General features: G+C 40.9%; 1 protein-coding gene across 8 annotated transcripts in view; it reads left to right on the top strand.

Annotated features, from left to right (window-relative positions):
• KLC1 (kinesin light chain 1) overlaps nucleotides 1–23,076 on the top strand; it is a 77,867-nt gene that overhangs the window by 38,891 nt on the left and 15,900 nt on the right. For 3 of the 8 annotated variants that reach the window (XM_018556506.1, XM_018556516.1, XM_018556545.1), the window contains exons 7-13: nucleotides 1,796–1,897; nucleotides 3,160–3,333; nucleotides 4,617–4,716; nucleotides 6,367–6,416; nucleotides 7,093–7,157; nucleotides 7,691–7,799; nucleotides 11,931–12,101. In XM_018556506.1, the coding sequence (XP_018412008.1) occupies nucleotides 1,796–1,897; nucleotides 3,160–3,333; nucleotides 4,617–4,716; nucleotides 6,367–6,416; nucleotides 7,093–7,157; nucleotides 7,691–7,799; nucleotides 11,931–12,101 (771 nt within the window). Of the gene's footprint in view, nucleotides 1–1,795; nucleotides 1,898–3,159; nucleotides 3,334–4,616; nucleotides 4,717–6,366; nucleotides 6,417–7,092; nucleotides 7,158–7,690; nucleotides 7,800–11,930; nucleotides 12,102–20,850; nucleotides 21,508–23,076 lie in introns of those variants that run through there. The other 5 variants (XM_018556560.1, XM_018556552.1, XM_018556523.1 and 2 more) reach the window with 5 other exon arrangements.

Genomic DNA, 23,076 nt, shown 5'->3' with positions numbered 1-23,076 from the left:
AGTTTGATTTGTTTTTAATTTGTGATTACAGTGCAAAAGCCAAATAATCTTCCGCACAGAAAATCATATAAAATTAGTGGACGTAAATCGATCCCTCATAATAATGGATAAGAATTAATTATTTGGGTAGAAATCCGTCTTGCTCTGGCTTGAAATTAATTTGATTGTGTCTGTTCAGAAGGAGATGTATTTACTTCACCGAAAAGCATCTGATAGCCAATTAGCAGTGCCAAATTCTACATCGACACTTGAGGCAAGACTGCTGTTGCCTAGGACAATTGTTATAGTTGGTAGCAACAATAAACACATGAACCAGTACAGCCATTTTGATGGGAGCAGCAGGGTTTGAGACATTTGTAAGCAGTGCTTTTCAAAGAGACACTATCACTTTGCAGATTCAGGATGAAGTGATGCTGTCTGCAGATAGCCCTTCTGTGAAGGTAGTTCTACTACCTTGACCACACCACTCCCCCTCACCACTCCAGTGCTCGTACAGTTGCTGTGCTTCTGTATACGTGATCTCCCCCTTGCGACAGTACTCGGGCTTGGGCGGGCCAATCGCCAAAACGGAACACTGTCTCAATGGGAAACTTGTGCTGTCATCTCCATGTCTAAGCTCAAGCACTGGAATTTATCTAGGCTGGTACACTGCAGTGGGTAGGCAGGCAAGGGAGCATGGCTGTGTAATTATAAAAATCTCCTTTGTTCATGGTTTCTCTGCACTGTACTCGGCCTGGACATTCGTGGCCAAAATTTGCGTGAGCGCTCCATTATTGTCTCAACATTACAGTTTTATGGCAGAGGCTACTGTGAACATGGCAGAGCATTTGAACGGCTGCTTGTTGTACAACTCTGGGAGTGTGCAGGAAAGGGGGGGACAATGCCGCAGCTTAATTGAGTGAGCTTCCTTGAGGGGGGGTCACCACAGCTCCATGCACTCAGTGTAATGATGCAGAGAGCGGTGCTGAGGTTCGTTCTCTGCATCTTTCAGGGCTCGTTCACACCACCTGTGTTTTGGGCTGTTTTTTTTTTCCAGAGCAACCTGAATGCAAGACAAGGTAATTTGCCTTGTCATGGGTGGTGACAGTTACATAGTTAGGTTGAAAAAAAGACGCATGTCCATTGAGTTACACCACTAAGTGCACCGGGGTGAGCCCATAGAACTTGATTAAATGTCACTTGTGACATTTCACTAAAGTTCTCACAAAAAAAAAAAGAAACCATGTGTGCGACTCAATCGAGCGCGTCGGCACTGTCTGTGCACATGCACACCAGCAGCCATATGGTTGAGCATGGCTGCTGGTGTGAACAAGCCCTCAAGATCACCCACCACCAGAGAGGAGGCAACAAGAGGACCCTGCGTCTCGCATGACTGGCCTGAAGACATCTAAAAAATCGAAGTATACTAAAAACATAAGCATAAAATGCATGCTTGGGGTGTCTCCAGAAGGGCGGGGCACCATGGAGAGAGGGAGCAGGTAAAATGGAGTTGGACTTTAATATTCTTGGTGAATTTTAAGTAATTGCTACATCATTCTACTGTCGGTTATTTTTATGTATATGAGCAGTAGTTATTGCGCCTTGTGACAGAAGTCCTCTCTGACCAAGCTTTCAGAGTAGCAGACACACAGTCCTTGTGTACGCTTCCTGCAGATATTGGTCCATCTTGTTCCTACTTAGTCTGAATCGATATTATTTAAATCCGCGCTGGTCCACTGAGGCTCTTTGTTCTTTGATGTTATGGTAATGCATTGGTTGAGCCTGTAGATATTAAGCTGTGTATTCTCCTCTGCAGGTTGCAGCCACTCTTAATAACCTAGCTGTGCTTTATGGGAAGAGGGGGAAGTACAAGGAAGCAGAACCATTATGTAAGAGGGCCCTGGAGATCCGGGAAAAGGTAAGTTGACGGATTCATAAAACTGACTGAGATTTCTGTACTAATTTTAAAATGTTTTTTCACGTTTCAACGAAAGAATGTTGGCAGTAATAGGAGGCAGCAGGCACACATTCCTTATGCATGGCTGATGCTTCCTAGGTGCCTGAACGAGTGTGTATTCAGTTGTATGTATAGAAAGAATGTAAGAATGACAGGGTAGATTTCTTCAAAAAATGAAATTCTTTTATATAAATGAAAATAACTTGGATTCAAAATTTGGGGACAGAGACTACCAAGCGGAAGAATAAGTATAGCTCTAACAATATATGCCTTTTATGTTTTATATTTTTACATTCACTGTTCAAAGGTATAGATAACATCAAATATATTTACTTGCCTTTTTGTTTCCTTTGCATTATATCTAGATTTTGCTTAAAGAGACATTGTCACCTTGCCGTGGTGGGCAAAGTGACAGTGTGTCATGAAACGTAGTAATATCCCCTTCGCACAACATACCGATGTACTCCAGAATCCAACGGGTGCTGGAACAACTGGTGGATGGCGCCACAGCATACAAGCTAGGAGATATGTTGTCCGCACACCATTCTGCTTCGGAATGTCATCTTTATTCCTATTTCTTTAGCATGACATATGGATGCAACGTTTTGGAGCCTTACAGGGCCCCTGCATCAGGCAAAGTGTCAAACGTTGCATCCATATGTCATGCTGAAGGAATAGGAATGAATATGACGTTCCCAAGCAGAACATATCTTCAAGAGAGTGTTGTAAAAGTCCCCCCTTAACTCCACAACCCCATTCCTACTCACCTTAGCAGCGCTCCCTGTCTCTTCCTTCTCCACAACCGCCCATAATACCTGGCATTTTCAAGTATGGAGGTATATGTGACCTCCTTCTCTGTGATTGTGTTTGGGTCTAGTAGCTTGTCGCTATGTCCAAACACTCTCACTGACGCTAGTCTTTTTAATTTGGCAAGAGATTTTCCTTGCTTTCTGTTTGGGTGATGGAAAATATCTCCAACAGGGTAATTGAGGGCAAAGAAACAAAACTTTGAGTGGGGAATAGTATGTGTGTGGGATAATTGCTGCCTTTTGCCTGCTTTTCCCAGTGACCATGACTAACAAATAGGCATATTTTGTGAAAGTTAAACAGAACGAAATATAAATCAGTTCAGTGTAATACAAATACAATTGCATTACACCACTTTATATATTTAAAAAAAAAAGGTATATGATTGTACGTTTCCCTGTTTGCTTTCTGTTCAGGTGTTGGGCAAGGATCACCCAGACGTAGCTAAACAACTGAACAACTTGGCCTTACTGTGTCAGAACCAGGGCAAATATGAGGAAGTGGAATACTATTACCAGAGAGCATTGGAGATTTACCAGACCAAACTGGGGCCAGACGATCCAAATGTGGCAAAAACCAAGAACAACCTGGTAACCTTTTAAAGAAAAATACAATTTTTATAATTCAATTATTCTTTACTGCAATTTTTGAGAAAAGGGTACAAGGTTACAGATATTCATTGAACAATGTTTGTACAATGAATGTTGACTTAAGTTGGTGAGTGATTCAACAATCAGAATTTCTGAAATGGGGAAAAGAAGGATAAAAGAGAAAGTGGATACGATGGGGAAAGGAGGTACATAGAACTAGGGAAATAAACTTTTACAACTTCTCAGTAGTAATAACCAGCATCTTGTTATTAAAGGGATGAGAATAGTTGCAGATTTAGATCTTGGCATGCTTGACCACATTGACCATAATAAATTAAACTTTACTACATCCGGTGATGCTGTGTGGTATGCATCAGCCTTTAGGAACGTTCTATAGTTGTGGGGTAAAAGCCCAATACATCAGAATATTAGTATGGATTCTACAGCATAAAAATGAAAGGCACTTCCTGAGGATTGGTAAATTACCAGCATGTTAGTTGTGTGGAAAAAAACCAAACGTGAAATCGGTCAATGCCTCTAGGACAAACTGTATCATAACATATGTGAAAGGGAGCACCCAGTCATCATAATTTAGGGATGCACCAATACCGTTTAAAAAAAATATTTATATTTCGGTACTCACCGATGCAGAGTACCGCTACTTCGCTAGCATGGAGCCGGCTTCCCGGGCAATTGGGAAGCTGGGCGGCGTGTCATTACCCTCCACCCGACTTCTTGATTGCCTGGGAAGCTGGCTCCATGCTGTTTGGCTGGGAAGCCGGCTTCCCGGCTAATAAGGAACCCTGGAGGTGGGTAATTGCTGTTTGGCTCGATGCTGATTGGCTGGGAAGCTTCCTTCCTGACCAATCAGCATTGAGCCGGCTAATCAGGAAGCCAGGCGCCGAGGCAGCTGGCTGCATGTTCCCTTCTGGCACTGCAGGGAAGTTCCGGTACCGGAACGCGCCCAAATACTCAGTATTGGCACCGATACTAGTAACGGTATCGGTACATCCCTAATCATTTTTGAATATAGAAATTTTTTGTTTATATATGTGCTTTTGTCATCCAGTGCCAGTAAGTAGGCTGGGGTTCTGTAATAAGGCAATGCTGTTATGTTAGATTCCCAAAAACAGAATTTTAATTATTAAAAATTGTTTTTCTTAAGGTATGAATCTAGATTTCTTCCAGGTGTTTTGGTTTTTTTCTTTCATAATTGGTGCTATTGTTTTCTTTGACTTGTGTTTGTCTCCCCAAGTATGACTAATAATGTTTTTGTGTTTCAGGCTTCTTGCTATCTGAAACAAGGCAAGTTCAAGCAAGCTGAGACTTTGTACAAAGAAATCTTGACACGGGCACATGAAAGGGAATTTGGATCAGTTGACGGTAAGAGTTTGGACTATAAATAAAAATATATATATATATTTTATAAAATTAGATTCCTGCAGCATAGTTTTATCTAATAATGTATTCTGAAGTTACTGATTGTGTTAAATTTATTGGATGAATAGAAAAATAGTCCTTCCATGACCGACTAAAGTAGGGTACACATGGTAGTTCATCAGGAACTGACCAATATTAGCACGGTGGGTGCTGCTGTCAGCACCCTTCCACCCGGCAATCCTCAATCAGCTGATCGAAGAAGCAGGTTGGAAAATTCTCGACCGAATGGAGCTGGCGGCCATTGTTAGAATACAATGCAAACAGCGGGGGATTTGTCCAACGCTTGTAAGCGTTGCAAGAGGAATCGGTTCTATTTTTTTCTCGTTCAGCGGATTAAACAAAAAGAATAGACCCGTATATAACCATTCGGGGATTATTAATTTATAATTTTCATGCTAAAATGTGTCATATTTTCAGTTGGTGGCAATATAGACTATTGCCACTGTACCATTACTGTATTTCATAATGAGTGTCACCTGGATTGTGTAAGATGTTTTAAAAGTAACAGAACTACTTAGTGATCCCATTAACCTCTAAATTGAATCGTGGACCAGGACAAAACCATAGTTTGCTTCTTTTTTATTGTAGTCCCTGGAATCAAATTTAGAGGGGTTCGTGGGTATACAATGGGCGGATGCAGTTCACATGGCATAAACGCCTGTAGATGGCGCTGACTAGTTTAAATGAACCCCAAGTGTATATGTCTGAGTAAAATAAATAGAATTTTTTTTTCTTTTCAAAGACACTGCACGTGCAGAAAAATAATAGATGTAGAAAAGTTGATCTGCCAGAAATCTGGTGAGCTCCAGACTTCCTGTAGTATCGGCCCTGTCCAGTTCTTCCATGCTGGACCACAGAACACCTCCCCTGCTCTTCAACTTTTGTAAGCCAAGAAGGGTTTACCTGAACTGGGCTTTTTTTGTTGGATAGAACATGGTTAAATGTGCATGTATTAAAAATGTGTACTAATTTTTTTTATTTCTAGTTTTTTTTTTTTCCATTTTGTTCAAACATGAACTTTTACTTGATGTTTAGTAGCCTAAAGAAATACTAAATATGCTTTTATTAGTGCCACTACAGTAAAGTTTGAGAAGTTTGCATTTATTATAGCACATTACTAGTCTTTCTTAGTATGCTATTATATGAGACCCTGTAAAGGGCAGCTCAAAAACGACTATGGAAGAATTGCAGGCATGTACATTTTCCCCAGAGTGTAGTACACAAATCATACCCTCCTCCTTTGGTTTGCCAGTCTGCTCATTTCAATCTCGCATTGCTTTTTGGTCAGTTGGGTCTGTGCCTCTGGGTTTTCTCATTCTGATAATTCCTTATCCTCTTCTGTGAGGGTGACAATTTCAGGACGGAGATGCAGATGCTGGACGCAGTTTCCACATGTTCTACATGCATTCAACCACGGGATGGGAAAGATGAAAACCAGTATAATTTATATACTGTATTTCTCTTCCCCTCCACTTCATCAGTACTGGATTTGTGGAGCTGTTCAGATTGTGCACACAGTCACTCTGTATAATGTAAGATCTAATCAGTAGCTGTCATTGTAAGATCTTCATTTCTATTTTTATGTCCTTGCAGATGAGAACAAACCTATCTGGATGCACGCTGAAGAAAGAGAAAAGTTCAAAGTAAGGTTCACAGATTAGAAAAAGATTAAAATGATTTTATTCAACAAACTACTGGCGTGAGTACAGCTGGTTAATGGTCACAGGGCTTGAACTTTTTTTTTTTAATTTTGACTTCTTAAAGCACTTGTTTGTGACTTAATTTATATTTCAATATATTTCATATTTTGCATAGTGTATATATACAGTGTGTTGTTATTATTATTATTATTCCCAATCTTGGGAATTGTCTACCATTTTAATTGCCATTTCTTAAAGTTCCTCTTTACACTTTAAAAAAAAATTATTGTATTAGATTTTTAAATAGAATCTATTTACTATATTTAAATTCCCAATATTAGAGAAATGCATATAATATAGTATTAAATTAATCCCATTTATTGGAATACCGCTAACTAATTCCACGCATCATGTATGATTTTTTTTTTTAATGTTATAATCTATTTTTAATAATTGTATTTGTTCTCTAGCACTTAAAATTAAATAGAAAAAATGTGTTTAAAACCCTGTTCCCATAAATGAACACTCCTACTGGTAAACTATTTGCAGTTCATTTTAGTTTTTCCTTATTTCATTCTTTTTTTTTTGTGGTTCTTCACTGTGCTGTGTCCATCATAAGGAACATCATAGCATAAATAGAACTCTGAGGGTTCAATTTATTTTTTATTTTATTTTAAAGGGTAAACAAAAGGATGGCACATTTGGAGAATACGGAGGCTGGTATAAAGCATGCAAAGTTGATAGGTAAGTGAGGGTGAAGATGCACCATTGCTTTGTGAACATCTTTACTTCCTGACGCCTGTAACTGTCAAATAGAAGGCCCCGTTCACACCAGGGCGGATTTGTCAGCGCTGAACCGCCGACATGAACAACTCCATACATTCCTATGGGGACCGTTCATGCGATCGCTCGGCTCTGCACGATCTACCTGACCTCCTTTTTTTTTTTTACGCTGATCGGCGAAAATTCCATATAGATTTCAATGGAACCGTGCTGATCAGTGTGTTTTGGGGGGATTTTTAATTGCGTTTCAGCGCTAAAACGCCCTTTTAAAATTCGTGCTGAAACGCATCCGCCCTGGTTTGAATGTGGGTCTAAGGGGCTAGAATCGGATAAAAAAAAGCTCTACTGTATTTTTATCGCAACCACTTTCTGTGCTTTCCTTTAGATTGCATGTATGTGTTACAGCTTTTCAATGCATACAAAAATTGCTGTTTTAACAAAAAAAAAAATATCTACATGCCCCCTGCAAATATATAAGGTTATGCGATCTTCAGCCCCACAGTGACCACTACCCTGAAAAACCTTGGAGCACTTTACAGACGTCAGGGCAAGTTTGAAGCGGCAGAAACACTAGAGGAGGCAGCAATGAGGTCACGGAAACAGGTAAGTGGGGTATCTGGGGTCCTTCGTCTGGATTTTGTGGCTTATTCCCCTTTTTAGCACATTGCAATATAGTCAGATTAGGACCCTTTTAAATGTGATCTTTAGCATTTTAGAAGTCTTTGACTTTATTCCCAAATAGCTATCAATGTGATGGCACACAGACATACATTTTCTAGTTCTTTTTTTTAGAGATTAGACTACTGTTGAGTTCCTATTGTAATGCATCTGTTATGCAGAGGAGGCACAGTATTTCCCAAGACATCTGGTCAAATTCCCTACTGCCTATCCCATACAGAAAACCTGATATTTTAGTGTCATTTCTAAGCTACGTCCTTAAGGTCATCTATCCTAATCAAACCTGACCAGGTTTGGATTGGTGATGAATGAAGCAGAATTAGAGGATGTTGCTCATCACTAATTCCCTGTGCAAGTGGTGGTTTGGACCACATAACCTAGGGCTTTTATTAAAACTAAACTCCAGGAAAGCCTCTAAAGGCACACAAATATATACATAGGAACCGATTTGTGTTTCTGCAAAGCTATTGTCCTGAACCAGAGAGAGATTGATTTCGGGTGCACTGGATCCAAATATAGATTTCTCCCACAGTCAAAATTTAGACCATGTTGGAAGTGCACAGTGGGCTGTGTTTGGCAGCTCATGGACACACAGTGATCCCAGGGGTGCCTCCAGTATAATTTGAGTGGTACAGAAAAAAAAAACCTTTACAAAGCTCCAGACCAAATGTTGGGGGGCCATGCAGAATTTATATAGTCACAAAATGTCAAAAGGACAAGCCATAAGCCACCTACAGGGGCTTTTCAATCAGCTGCTGGAGCCTGCTCTTAACACTGAGATTTTTTGTTTATAATTGTCATCCCATTCAAGACCAAAACCATCCAGAGTCTTGGCAAAATTTGGTCTGGCGCACCTGATTTTTCTCTGTCCCAGACAACCCAGGGGATTACAAACAAGCTGATATTAAGACAAATTTAGGTAGTTGACGCAAGTTGCTTTTAAAATACATGTATTTCTAATGGATATGTAACAGCATTAGTTTCCTTTTTAAAGCCCAATTGAAGCCTCCATAGTACTGCAATGCCACGTGCTGAGTCAGACTCTTACACACAAGCATGGGCCCAGGTCTCCTGCATATCATTACACTCCCTACACGCTACTCTAATCAACAGCACTTTAGCACCCTGAGCAGCACTGTTGATTGGAGCAATGTGTAGGTGGGCATGTCAGACCGCTAGAGTCCCGGGTCACTACCTATGTGTGTGAGACCGTGATGACCCTTACTGCAGCATCTGAATGTACAGTGTGTGTATTACTGTACATGTAGCCTGGCTGCATTACAGTAATACATATTGAAGCTGCAGTTGAGTTTTTAAATCAATACCTGAAATAAAGAAGTAATGGATATTCATATCCATGCATTCCATTTTCCCTTCACATTCCAGATCTAGGAATGCTCAGAAATATCTGTGTAGTCTAACAATTACCCACATATCTTCTGACATTTTCAATTCCAAAATAAGTAGGATCACTGGGTAATGTCTGGTTGCATCTCAGTAAGCACACTGGTTCTAGCCTAGCTCCCCCCCATGCATGTCCTGATGGGACACATCTCCAGGACTACAGCACTTACCTTCTCCTCTGACCTTCCCCTGGCCCCAACTGATACTGAAAAGAGCTCTTCCCTCAGTCAGAAAGTCATATGCAGTAAAATAAAATTGCATGGTCTCTATTTGTTCTGTTTTGTACTGTCATGTGACATTTGTGCTCATTGTCCTGGTGTTGGCATGCTGAGTTCAGTAGTCCATTTCTGAAGTGATTTGTGACTGTATCAACATGTTTCCATGCTTGCTCACAGAGCTCAGTGTGATGCAGAAATGTAAAATTGCTGATTTATCATGAAATATATTAGATGTAATCACAAGTTCATCAATTTTAGGTTTGGGAAAGAGGATTGTACACAAGCTTAAAGTGACGTTAAGGTTCTAGCCTAGCTAACATAAAGCAATACTGTAATGTGTGCATTACTGTAATCCATGGTTGTTTCCCTTCTCATTGCTGCTCTTCCTTTTAAATCTGTATCTCTTCTCATGCTGGGCAGAACTTCTGTTTTGCAGCAGACTGCCTTGTCTCTGAAATGGATACACGGTGTCTGTGTGTAGGTTTGCAACCTGAGCCAGCACTACAGGAAGAGGCACTCAGCTGCAAAGGGAAGTTCTCCCCCAGCATGAGAAGACATGAGGATTTAAAAGGAAGAACAGCAAAGAGAAGGGAAACTACCATGGATTACAGTATTGGTTTATGTTAAAAGATCTGAGGGTTTAATGTCACTTTAAAGTCGGCTTGGACTACTTCCTGGTCTCTCTGTGTTATAATATCACAGATGGACTACAATCTCACATTGGGTTTACTAATTTGTATTGGGATTGTAGTACATCACTTTAGCGAGCTTGGATCAGTGACTACTTTACAACACACACAGGGACCATGGGGAACAAAAGTAGCCCCCCTCCAGAAGGAAGGACAGTGTCGGCACCAATTCAGAGATGATTGGAGGATCTACAGCCCGTGTGATACACAAATAAGATACATTTTTGTTAATAGTTAAGGTACTTGAATGTATTTATAAGATTTAACTCCTGAGTTTAGTGTCACTTTAAATACACTGATGATATAATTTTAGGGTGTGCGCATTCACTGTTTTTCCTAATACAGCCTGCAGCTAAAAGGCCTGCCATGAGAAAAATAGAGTCTGCTGCTCTTGAGATTGTACAGAAAATAATTGTTTTGCAATCATGCTGATAGTCTAGTTAGTACTTGCACCACTACAAAGAAGAAAGTTAATGCTTACCACTCCCACCTACCACTCTGCTGTATTTAAGGCTGGGTTCCCACCTAGGTGACAGCGCTTTTGTGCGTTTTTTGCATGTGTTATGCACATAAATCGCACGTTTTTCGGAGCAGATTGCAGCTCATTGATGTATGAGCAAACGTGCATAAAAACATGCAAAAACACAGAACGCATGTTTTCAAGTGTTAGGTCTTTGAGGCCAAAACGAGTTGTAATATGCCAAAAAAAAGCTCATGTCCTTTTCCCAGTGGCAGGCATTTTGCTTATTGCTACAAAAGGCTCAGATGTGAACAGGCCATAGAAATTAATGGGATTTTTTTTTGGTGCATATTTTCTGAGTGTTTTTTGGGGGCAGAAAAAGCACTTCAAAACACTCAGTGTGAACCAGGCCAAAGAGAAACCACAAGCTTCAGAATCTTCACAATCTGACACTGTGTGGTTCCTCTCACTGGCCCTAGTGTAACTAAAGGAGAAAGTAAAGGTTGGTGGAAGAAACTATGGAGCACAGGGGGGACAAGGAGATGGACACTTTGGGAGTGTCAGATTCTGAAGATTCTTCTAGCAGAAGTATCTAGTTCTGCAGAAATTGGTGGCACGAGCAGCAGGAGAGATGAGTATTAATCTTTTTACTAGGACACTTTTTTAATTTAAATTTTGGTGTCAGAGTCACTTTAAAGCAAGGTGCCTTGTAGTACCATCCTCACTGATAGCTTTCGCTTGAGTGGGAACCACAAGTAGTTTACATACTGCGTTTTGGGAAAGAGTGGAGCTCTTGTGCAGTAGCTTCCCAAAGTTGTTTATTGGGCGGTGTCCCAAGCAGCTCTGCCCTCAGGAGATGGCTCCATGGAAGTCTATGGATCGTCATGTACCAGCCTCTTTGTAGCAGGTGCAAATCTCTCTACTCGTGTTTTCTGGCCACTTGTTGCTTGGATACACAGTTGCTTCAGGTTTTCGAGATGCATCAAAAGCTTCATAAGTGAAAATTGGGTTAGCATCTCCTGCCATCTGTTTTTACAGCATGTGTATACCTTTGCCCTAATGAGACCTTTTATCTGCATCATCACATGAGTTCTGGTGGCAGCTCTGTGAAATGTTTGGTGTTATCATTATGTCAAGGTATCGGGGTCTGCTACTGATCCCTGTCCTGGAAAGGAACCAGGCATCGGCTTTAAGGTCTTCCTTTCCAGGCCTTGACCTTTTACAGTCACTCTGTGTTCTTCTAACATAAATCTCAGGGACTTTCTCCCTTTACTTGTAACACAAGGGTCCTGTCTCACAGGGACTAGACAATGTCCACAAGCAGCGAGTGGCCGAAGTGTTAAATGACCCAGAAAGCATTGAGAAGAGGAGAAGCCGGGAGAGCCTCGACGTGGTAAAGTACGAGAGCGGTCCAGATGGAGGGGAGGAAGTGAGTATGAGCGTAGAGTGGAACGGGGTAAGTGCAGTACACAGTGTGGCCAAATAATGGACAATTTGGCTTTGTAACCAATCTAAAACACGTTAACGTGATCCGCATGCTGGTATAATCCTGTTCTGAAATAACAAGAATAATGTACAGCGAACCTCCTGCCTGATGTGTTAATATTTCCATAATCTTTCATCTGGCCTCTTTGCCTTATCTTGTGATGCTGATTGAATGTCCCATTTTATTGGTTTCCTGATTTTTTTCCTCTAGTGTTGATAGCAATAATAAGAGAGAGCAATTTACAAAGTCCAGTAATCTGTAGAAACCAATCAAAATTCATCATTCACTTATTTAAAGCCCTTATGAACTCGGGTAAAACAGATCTCTGTCAATAGCTTCCTGTTACAGTATAATAAGTGATCAGAGTTTTAACATTCATTTACCTGGTAAAGCAGCCATAGTAAAATAGCCTGTCCCCTGCCCTCATGCTGCAGAGAAAAGCCTTTGCTGTGTGTGTGTGTGGAAGCAGTGAGCTCTCTGCAGCAGTTCAGCATGCTCTTTGTGGGCAGAGCTAGAGATCTGCAATCAGCAAAGCTCATGCCCCCTGCTTACTGGAGAGCTCTATTGCCCAGGGTGCATGTCTGACTGCAGCAGAAAGACTGCTGCTTCCACACACAATAAAGCAGTTCTGACCTGCATGATGTCAGGGGACAGGCCGTTTTGCTATGGGTGGCTGCATCTGTAAGCTATTGACATAGTTTTACACTAGAGTTCAATTGAGCTTAAGGACTAGTTCACACCAGTACTAGTCTTTTCAGGCCCGATTGGTGCCGGAACGCACTGGATCGAATTCCAGCCAACTCACTTTGTTTTGGGGTGGGAGGGGTAGTGCATTTAAGTCAATGGCACCGCAGCCACGCCCTCCGGCCGCAGTGTGATTTTTGCACGCACTGTAACGCATGAGTTCTGGTTCCGTGCGGTCAGAAAAAAATGCTGCAGGCACTATTTTTTTTCCAGACCGGAACGCAGACATTGATGTGCCACGCTTTCCGGTGCGGGCGATCGCACTGCGGCCAGATAAACCAAAATCTGGATTACTGTACTTTGTTCACAATTGTTGCTCTTTGCGCTTCTGCATTATAAAAGTCTGAGTATTTCTTTAGCACTTAGAAATAAAACTTTTTTTGTAGACCGTTAGATATGTTGGTCTTTTCCAATGCTTTGCTGTTGTCTGTATGGTTAAATAGTTTCTAATCCCTGTTAATTATTTGTTTGAGCTTTTCCCGGTTAAGTTTCTGTCCAAATTCACATTTCGTTAAAGCTAGAGGATCATGAACTGATCTCACTTGGAAAATATTATTTTGCATCGGGAATTTTTTTTTTTTTTTAATTCTTTTGACAAATTAATTTTCTTCTGACGGAAATCGTGAAAAATCATTTAAGATTGTGGATCAGACTTGGCCAATTATTAGCGCTCTAACTGCTTGGCAAGAAGGTCTTTAGGACCCACAAGATGGAGAGGGCTCGGATTGTCTCCTCCATAGAAGCCTTTGCTTGGTAGTTGGGCACTTTAGCCTTATTGAAGAGAACGTTGCGCATCCACCAAAAACAGGCCTGCTATGCATTTAGTAAACTTTTATAGCAGATTCCTACCAGCTTTAACTACGAGGGCTCCACACAGACCTGCTGAAGGTTTTTGTTTCACAGTGAGGGACTAAATAGGATGTTAGGGATTATGTTGTCTCCAATCCAGGGGATCTAGCTATATTTGAAAGTATAACAACATTGTCCTTCAACCCTCCGAGCCCATGTGGCTGGTAATGCTGAAAAATCACCAAGTTTCCATTTATAAAGCATCCATCCAATTTTTGGGCACAAACATACTTGATGATCTGTATCTAAAGCTCTTTTTTTTTTATTTTTTATTAAGGTTTGGGTTGTGGTGAGGAGTTAGAATTCATATGAGGTTTTTAATGCTGTGTCCCCAGTTGACTGTATTTGTCCTGGTGACCACTGCCTCTGAGAAAATGAGTGACAATCCAAAAGTTTTAGTGGTCATCAAAGCAGGAATACAGTTGACATGTTTCAGTGGCACCTGACAGGGGATTCTCTCATATTGGGGATAAGTTCCTCAATTGTTTTTACTGGATATAAAGAGAAGGGTATCTCCCCAATGGCATAAACATTCTGATTTTGTTTTACCTGAAATTTTCCAAAATGGGGAAAAAAAGATATGGCTTTAGGCACCTTGAGCAGCCTTCAGACACTAGAAAACAACGCTGCATGCTTGTGCATTGTAAGATCCTTGTACATTGATCAAATCTCCCACTCAGAGTTACAGGGTAGCAGAGATGTTTCTGCACTGGGTGGGAAAAAAAAGTGTTTTAAGATTTCCAACAGTGATGCAAATGAGAATCTCAATTAAGGTTTTATTATCTTGCTTGAGCTTTTTTAAAGCATTTTTTGTTGACATTTGTTGAGTTAAAGCAAACATGAAGTGACTGTGAAGTAGCTGAACAAATACTTCCAGCCTCCCTTGGCTTGCTATTGGTTAATGAGCCTGCCCATCACAGTCATGGGCCAGTAGCTGGTTGTGAGAAGCAGAAAGGGGCAGACCAGATCTTAAACGTGTGAGTTTTGGGCTCTTTGGGAACTGTGAAGCATATCTGGTCTTGCGTTCATCTCCGCGGCGGCACCTACATTCCAGCACTTTATAAACCTTTTACATTCCCTTTTTGCAAAATCCCCCATTATTCCCTACCTGGTTGCTCCTTCAAAGAGAGATCATTAGAATTTGTTTTACTTACCCGTTTCTTTATTAATACCCCATGTCATTTATTTTGCACTGGGACAATCAATCAGCATTTATTCCACCTTCATGCAATTTCCTGTAATCAATACCGTGACAATGAAAAGCATGGGATACTGCCTAATCCAGTCTGCTGATTTATACTGTGTACTGTACTCTTCCCTTCATTTCTTCTGTACTTCTGCATGTTGTGCTGTTTTCAGCTTGTTACTGTTCTGTGACCTTAATGTTTTTCGTATTTAACACAAAGTAAGTACTTTACAGTATTTCTAGGTCTGTCAATTGGGCCCCAAACCCGTTTGATTTTGGAAAGAGGGTAACAAAGTAACCAGGCTGGTGAAGTTATAATTACTTCTGCAGATAGTCTCTGACACATCAGAGCTAAGTGACCTTCATGTCAATGTGGATGGAGTAGTTCTGCTTGGTACAGTAAATGTATTGTATCCACACATATTCAGCAAAACCTCATATGAGCTCAGATACTTAGGCCTAGGAGGGCAGAAGAATGACCCGTGCTGACTGCTTAGCATAGCGACATAGGCTTCATAGAAACCTTCCTTCCTAAAGGTGCCTGCAGATTTGAGCTACTGTCTGCCCAGTCGAGGAGTTTATGGTCTGATTTTAGAAACAAGTAAGCACACTATATTGCCGAAAGTTTGTAGACACCTGAACATCACTCCTGTATGCGCTTGTTGGTCATCCCTATTCCAAAACCATGGGCTTTAATATGGAGTTGGCCTCTCCTTTGCACTTTTAATGGCCTCCACTTTTCTGAGAAGGCTTTCCACAAGATTGTGAAGTGTGTCTATGGGAATTTGTGCCCGTTCTTTAAAAAGAGCATTCGTGAAGTCAGGTACTGATGTTGGATGAGAAGTCCTGGCTTGCAATTACTGTTCCAATTCATTCAAAAGGTGTTTGTTAGGGTTGAGGTCAGGCCAGTGTGCAGGCCACTTGGGTTCCTCAACACCAAACTCTTCAACTAATGTCTTTTAAGGATCTGGCATTGTGTATATGCCCAGCCATGCTGCAACAGTAAAGGGCTTTCCCCAAACGGTTACCACAATGTTGAAAGTGCACAATTGTCCAACATATCTTTGTACCGTGTAGCATTAATAGTACCCTTCACTGGAAACACTTGATTTCAATCATTCGGATGGGTTGTCTACATATCTTTTTGGTCATATAAGTAGATGTGGTGGTCAGGTGTCCACAAACTTTGCTCATATATTTGTATGCCTGTAGGCCTTTCTAGCTGCTGATTTTGATTAATTGATCAATGGTTTTGGAAAGAATGTATTGGAACATACCAGAGCAATAAATCTGATATGTACAAGCATACAGTCACTGACAGCATGTAGGGATGGTAAACGAGATTAGTAGATGAACTTCCATGCAGTGGATCTACAGAACAAGCCTGTGTAGGTAGATATTATTTTGCCGGCCTGGTTTCCTTTTTACCCTTTTCCTATTACGAGTATTTCTTGTGAAGTATATTTTACAAAATGGGCAGAAGTAATGATTCCTAAAGCAATGTGTTACCACCCAAGGGTAGAGGCAGATTATTTTTTTACTATTTATAAATAGAAGTTTATTTTTATTTTTTAATGTTCAATTCACCTAATAACTATTTTTTTTATTATATATGCATTCTTATATGTTGTCATTTTGCCATCTGGGGAAACAGTACCACATTCCATATACTTTTGTTTTATTGTGACATCCTGTGTTCATGGTACATTTATGCATGACTTTGCCTGCTTATTTGTATGTTGACCTTGTATTGTTATCCTCCTCCAAAAATTGACTTAACATGGGTAATGTGGGGTGCTTGCCTCATGCTAAAGCTCATAGTTATTCTTTTGGTAAAGCCTCACGGAGCACTTGATTGAGATGTAACACGAGACAAGTAAACCTTTAGAAATGTTTTACTATGCGAGATGACATCACATCGCCCGAGTTGGCAAAGCACCTGATAGTCCAAGGTATTGAGTATGGATGGTGCATTGTATGTTAAAAAAATGTTCAACTTGTAAACGTTTGTGCCACCTTTAATTCCTTGAGTCACAATGCAAGCTTGTATGGTGGTAAAACTATAGTTAGAGGCTCTGCAAGCATGCTGGTCCCCTGCTACAATGCTGGGCCTGTGCAAGCTAAGGCAGTCATTCATAGCCTAATGTTTGCAAGCCATGCATCCGTTTCAACATCGATTGTGTCGAACAGCCATATAGGTCTTTCCTGGGAGGTGATGAGGAACAATTCTTGCCATTGGAAAGGGATGTTCCAACTTTCCTTAAAGGAGAACTATGGGGTCAGGGCTTTTCCCCATAGTTCTCCTTAGGGTAACGGGAGGACACAAACTAGCGTCCTCCCGTCACCCTAAGCTCAGTATACCGCGAGCTACAGCTTGCGGTATACTGAGACGCCGCAGCCGGAGCGGATCCCGACATCGATATCGAGATCCGCCCAGCTGCGTGAGTGACAGCTGGCTCTGCCTAGCTCGCGGTATACTGAGACGCCGGAGCGGATCCCGACATCGATGTTTTATTTGAGGTGAGTGAAAAGCACTCACCTCATAGTTCTCCTTTTAAGATCCCTGTGCAGGAAGGTGTTCCATGTGCACATGCATTCTCTGAAGAGATTTTTCCCTGTTAAGGACATTGGTGTCTGTACTAAAGGGAACTTAGGTGAGCAGTTGGTCCATCTATAGTTGACAATACTGCATCTGCTTAGTGCCTGATATCTGTCCATGGGTACCCACCACCTGTGTCTAGAATGGGGTTATTTCCCTAGCTAATACTCTTACAACCTGCTTCTAAATTGCAGAATCACTTGACCTCTGTCCTGGTATAGAAAGTTTTAATTCAAAAGCCATTCTGCATGCTCTAGAAAGGGTCTGTGCAGCTTGTGTCTTGCCAACAGTGAGAGATACCACATATGTCTGGCTAATGGTTCTTCAATACTCAAAATTTGTTGGTTCCAAGGACTTTCCTGGAAGAAAATATGATACATTGGGCTTTAGCAATGAGATGTCCTTCCTAATGATTTGAAAATGTCCGGATATTTATATAAAGAGGTTTTCCATGCTGTCAATCCAGTGAGTTTTTTTAGTATGAGAATATTTATATGTACAACTTATTCTAAATGTATAGTTTCATCATTATACAGGTCAGTAATGTTTAATATTTAGCTGTGTGTGTGGAGAACCTCCTTATATGAATTATTCATGAACTTAAAGCATGTTGCATTGCTTGATTGAAATGCACCATCTGCATGTCTTTTATGTTTCACAGTGATCACTTTTATTTTAAATCTGCATGAAGTGTGTAAACCCTTCAGCTAGTAACACAGTTTTATGTTCTGGGTGAAGCAGTAGAGTCTAGATGAACACTTTGGTCTTAGGTCCACCAGATCCATCAACTCTGATGGCTTAATAGTCAGTGTAGTTCTTTTCTGCATAAAGTATGTGATTCCCTTTATTGAGTTGTAACTGACCTCCACTGCAATGTGGATTCATGGAAATTGAGATGGGAGCAGGAGTAACCTTGACTGAAATTCTACAGACCATAACTGGATAAAACCATTATACATCAAAAAAGCCATCAGGACCACAGACACATGGAGGCAAATGCAGTAAAGCGGTGCAAAGGGCAAGGCATGGTGTGCAAAGTGCAGTCAATCATAATCTTATCTTGTACTAGTCTGACTTTAATTAAAGCTAAACTCCATTCAAACAGATGTATGCGTATTTACAACTCATGCTTGCCAAAGGATTGTTGAGCCAGTCACTTCTGCTACACATCAGTCATGTCCTGGACCTCTCTGCAGATTACACAGCTTTTCAGCAGTACATCCTCGTTCTAGAATCTTCCCGTTCCTATGAATGGCAAATTAAGATGCAGCTTCACACTGATGATTTTATCACCCAACTTTCCCCCTTTGTTAACATTTTCCCTGCACGCAATAGAGCCCTTATTGGCTTACAGTGCTAACCCTCCTTTTCCAGTCTGCCCCTAACCCAGGCCTTACAGTAGGCCAAATCGGGTACATGTGATAGGTTTGTATAAAAAACAATCTAAAGATACTTTGAGTTAAATGGCTTTTTTCACATATACCTGGAGTTCAATTTTAAGTGAGTTCTGATTGGATTGATAACTGTACTTCACAGAGTGCTGTATAGTATTATGGTAGCTAGAAAATAATTATTTAGGTTAATCTGCACTACTGCTGGCCACTTGATCTGAACTACCAAATCTGTCTTAGGCCAGCCTCCCATGAGAGTATCTAATGATGACATGCACATCTATTATGTTGAATATTGTCCCCATACAAGTTTTTGAGAACTACATGCTCACTTCACCTTGCACTGATATTCTGTCCTAAAATGTGTTCCATTTGTGTGTTTTTGTCTTGTCAGACCAATTATAACAGTCTGGATGGTACATGTCCTTTTAAATGTTAATAACATGACTTGTATCGACCCGACAACCATCATCCAGTGGAGTATAGCAAACCATAGTTATCAAGCAGAAAATCATTCAGCCCAAGCAGAGGCAGTGACGATGTCAAATGCGGCGCAATGGCTGCTGATGTATGTTTGGAACAATTAACCGGTCTGACCTCCTAGGAGACATGAGATTATACAATGAGATGAGTTCTGCAAAAAAGATGTTCAGCATGACCCTGTTTGTACTCTGCGCAATTTAAAAAAAATTCCCACAGGATCTAATTCTGCTGATTCCATTTTCAGCCTGCTCCTGGGCAGCAGTATATCATTTATACACACTATTCCCATTGATGAGGGTAGGCCAGCACCATGACTGTTATAACTGGTTTGCTCCCTTTTTATCTCTGTTTTCTTGCCAATCAAGGAATCTGATCCTCTATTTAACAACTAGTAGTAGATCTTTTGCTTTTAGTAGTAATTTAGTGCAAATTCTAACTGTCTGGGTAGAAGTTAAAGCTTTAAATTTCAATGAATTAATCCTAATTGGATATTGTGTATATGTCTCCAATTCATGAAAACTGGAATAAAAATCAAGTTGTGGCCCATTATAACTAATCATTTTCCCACAGAGAATGAAAGGTGATACTTGGGTAGTTCCCGAGGGCAACATTTCCCTGATGATTTTTTCCCTTCCCGTTAAATATAATTAACCTGATAATCTTCAAAGTGAAACTGTGGCCAGGTTATGGACATTCCAGTGTCTACATATTCCTTACAATCCGTAAATGAGCTTTAAAGCAAACCCTTACAGACCTCTATATCTGCAAACACTGTGGACCAACAAATCCCAACATAAGCACTAAAATCACATCTCATCTTCCCATGATTCCACATGTAGAAGATACTTTGAAGCCTGCCAGCCTTCTAATGTAGACAAACTGCATGGGCCATAAGCTGTTCAGAAATGAATTGCAAGTGGATTTCTGATCCTGTTTTGTTTGTGGATGAATTGTTACACAGTCCCTGCAGCTAGAGATGTTAGTGAGTTCAGTCAGTGCTTGTTTCAAAGCTCATTTGCTGCCTGTTCAGAGTATGTATATCTTTTAAATGCCCATAGTCTGGTCACAGGTACACTTTTAGGGCAACCTATCCTGAAGGCCTTGTGGAAGCTGCCCCAGCCAGATGGTTTTAGGACTTGCTAATTTCCAGGCTATCATTCTCCAGCTACATTTCAATTTCTTGTCCCGCAACAAATATGGTTCAGATTAATTGTGAACCTTTTGACCTGCATACTTTTTGCAGGTTAGTGACTTCTGAAGGAGTGTGCAGCTAGAGAGTGATTGCCTGGGAGCTTCCAGGTTGTAAATGAAGTCCGCATTAGCTGCTCCCAAGTCCCCATGATAGGTTGACTTTAACAATGTGACCTAGAAATACTGTTTCTGAGCTTGTTGTCTGTAGGGTAAATCCGCTAATACAGTCTCCAGAGCTTTCATGGAGGTGTCTTTGTTTACGTTTCTCTTCCACAGGCCTAGATGCCTTGTGTGACTCTAACTCTGTCTCCTGCATGACGGACGCGCTCCATCTCAAGCTTTAACCTCTCTCTCCAGTACTGACCGCTGTGTTCTAGCACCTCCTTTGTAGGATTTCCATCTGAGCTGTCATACACACTTCCTTTGTAAATTGACCATACTCGCCAAAAGAGCTGACACTTCTTCCTACACTACTTTTTTTTTTTCCTCCCCTTCTCAACACTGTACATGTGTAGCTTTGTCCAGCTGTTATCTAGCTATAAGATCTGTAATCCAGTCATACAGCGATGTGTTATTCCAATGTATTCAGTCGCTAGGAAAGCACTTCTAAGCTAGTTGCTCTTTTACTGAAGGTAATTAAATATCTCGGGGTCCATTAGTGGCATGTCGAGGACCTCTGCACAGAAACTGTACTCTGTAGAAATAAAAGCATGTACTGCAAATGCTTGATAATACTGTCAGTGGAGACCTGTTGTGTGGTTACCATCAACTGTGGATGTTAATGGGTCTCCCGCCATGAGTATTAATGGGATTTAGAACTATTTGAGTCTTAGTGTGACTTTTTTGGCAGTTGTGCTTCTACTAATCTTCGAAGTGTATGTTGATTTGTGTACATGTCTTTCTAACTTCTAATAAACTCTCTAACTGACCCCAGCTCGTGTGTCTCGTCTGCTCGCTTGTCTCCTCTGTAGTTTTTTCTTAAATTACCTCAATCCTAAAAGGTGTGGTTGGCCTATTATTGACCTATGGGAATAGGCTTCTAACAATATTTAAAATTGTGAAAGTATAACCAGACAGGTTATTGTGAAGTGGGCTAAAATGAACCAGTAAGCCCACCTTTAAACCAGTGCAAAGTATAGTAGAGCTCCCTTAGAACATTTGTCTCATGACCAGTCCCAAGAGTTCTCCTTACTGTTTGTCATACATGTTGGGCATAATCTTCTTATTTTGGGGATTTGTGATGGAGTGAGACTTGTAAATATCTTCTGTTGTAAGAAGGCTCTACTGATCTTCAAGAAGGATGTGTAAGTGTTTTGGTGCTTGGCAGTAGAATATGGTTCCCATTAAAATTTAGTTATTTTAGGCTGTAAAGCTTGGCCATGTCTAAAAGTGTCTGTTTATAAATGGTCTAACTCTTGAAAGGTGCCCTTTAGCGCTCCTTTAGCTCATCTGTTCTGGGAATGCTCCATGTTTGGGAATTGTATCTCTGAATCGATAAAGCAGAGATAGGCAAACTCCGGCCCGCCAGCTGTGGTGTAGCCACAAATTCGGTTAGGCATTGCAAGATTCTGAGGCTAGGTTCACATCTAGGCAATTGCGCTGGTGAGCTACTTTCGCACTGTTGTCACGCATTTTTGTTTGCACCATTTTGCTTTGAAAACCATGTGGTTGTCGCACGGTTTTCAATGCATAGAGATGCCAAAATTGTCTGTCGCGCAAAAAGGTATAGGTGCGGTTGTCGCGCGATTTGGGTCTCATAGACATCTCTGTGCATTCAAAAAAACGCGCAGCAACCGCCCGTAAATGGCCCCTGCACCTTTTTAGATGATTTCGGCCAGGTGCCGCAAAGTTGTGACCAGGCTGAATTGACTTGCTTGCAGATCTCTGTTTTGTGCAATAAATTCCCTAGGTGTGCACCAGCCCTGACAGTCAGACATGACTCCCAGAGGCAGATGAATGATGGAATTTGTGGTTTCACCCCACTCAAGTGTATGTAAAGCCCAAAACTGTATTTTCATCTCTGATTTTTTTTTTTTTCGTTTTGGACATAGTAGGAAAGGGTCTCAATCCCTTACAGTTTTTTTGAGTCTGTGTCCTGTCAGGGAGATTTCCCTTTTACTTCCTGTCCAAGAGACAAATTGGGAAGTAAGAGGAAATCTCTTTTAAAGTGAGGGAAAATCCCCAATGCAACGAGGCCACAAACAGCAATGAAAACGTAACAAAGGATTGGACACAGCTGGAGTGCCATAGTTGACTACCCCTTGGAGTCTAAAAAAGAAATGTACTCCAGTGATGGCTAAAAATTACACAAATGCACAACTATGCCCTCTATCCTAACATGCTTACCTATACATGTTTCATATTTCTGATACTAACTTTTTAGACTTGCTTGCTTTGAAAGTGACTACCACCACTATTAATTCGGCTTGTGGCATTCTGGGATGCCATCGGATAGAAAAATAATATATTCATATATATGTGTGAAAGCTGAACTGACTGATA

The sequence above is a fragment of the Nanorana parkeri genome, unplaced genomic scaffold (genome assembly GCF_000935625.1).
Source record: "Nanorana parkeri isolate BGI_ZX_2015 unplaced genomic scaffold, ASM93562v1 scaffold12, whole genome shotgun sequence".
Lineage (NCBI taxonomy): Eukaryota > Metazoa > Chordata > Amphibia > Anura > Dicroglossidae > Nanorana > Nanorana parkeri.
Note: the sequence above shows the minus strand (reverse complement) of the source record. Positions and strands in the feature narration are given on the sequence as shown.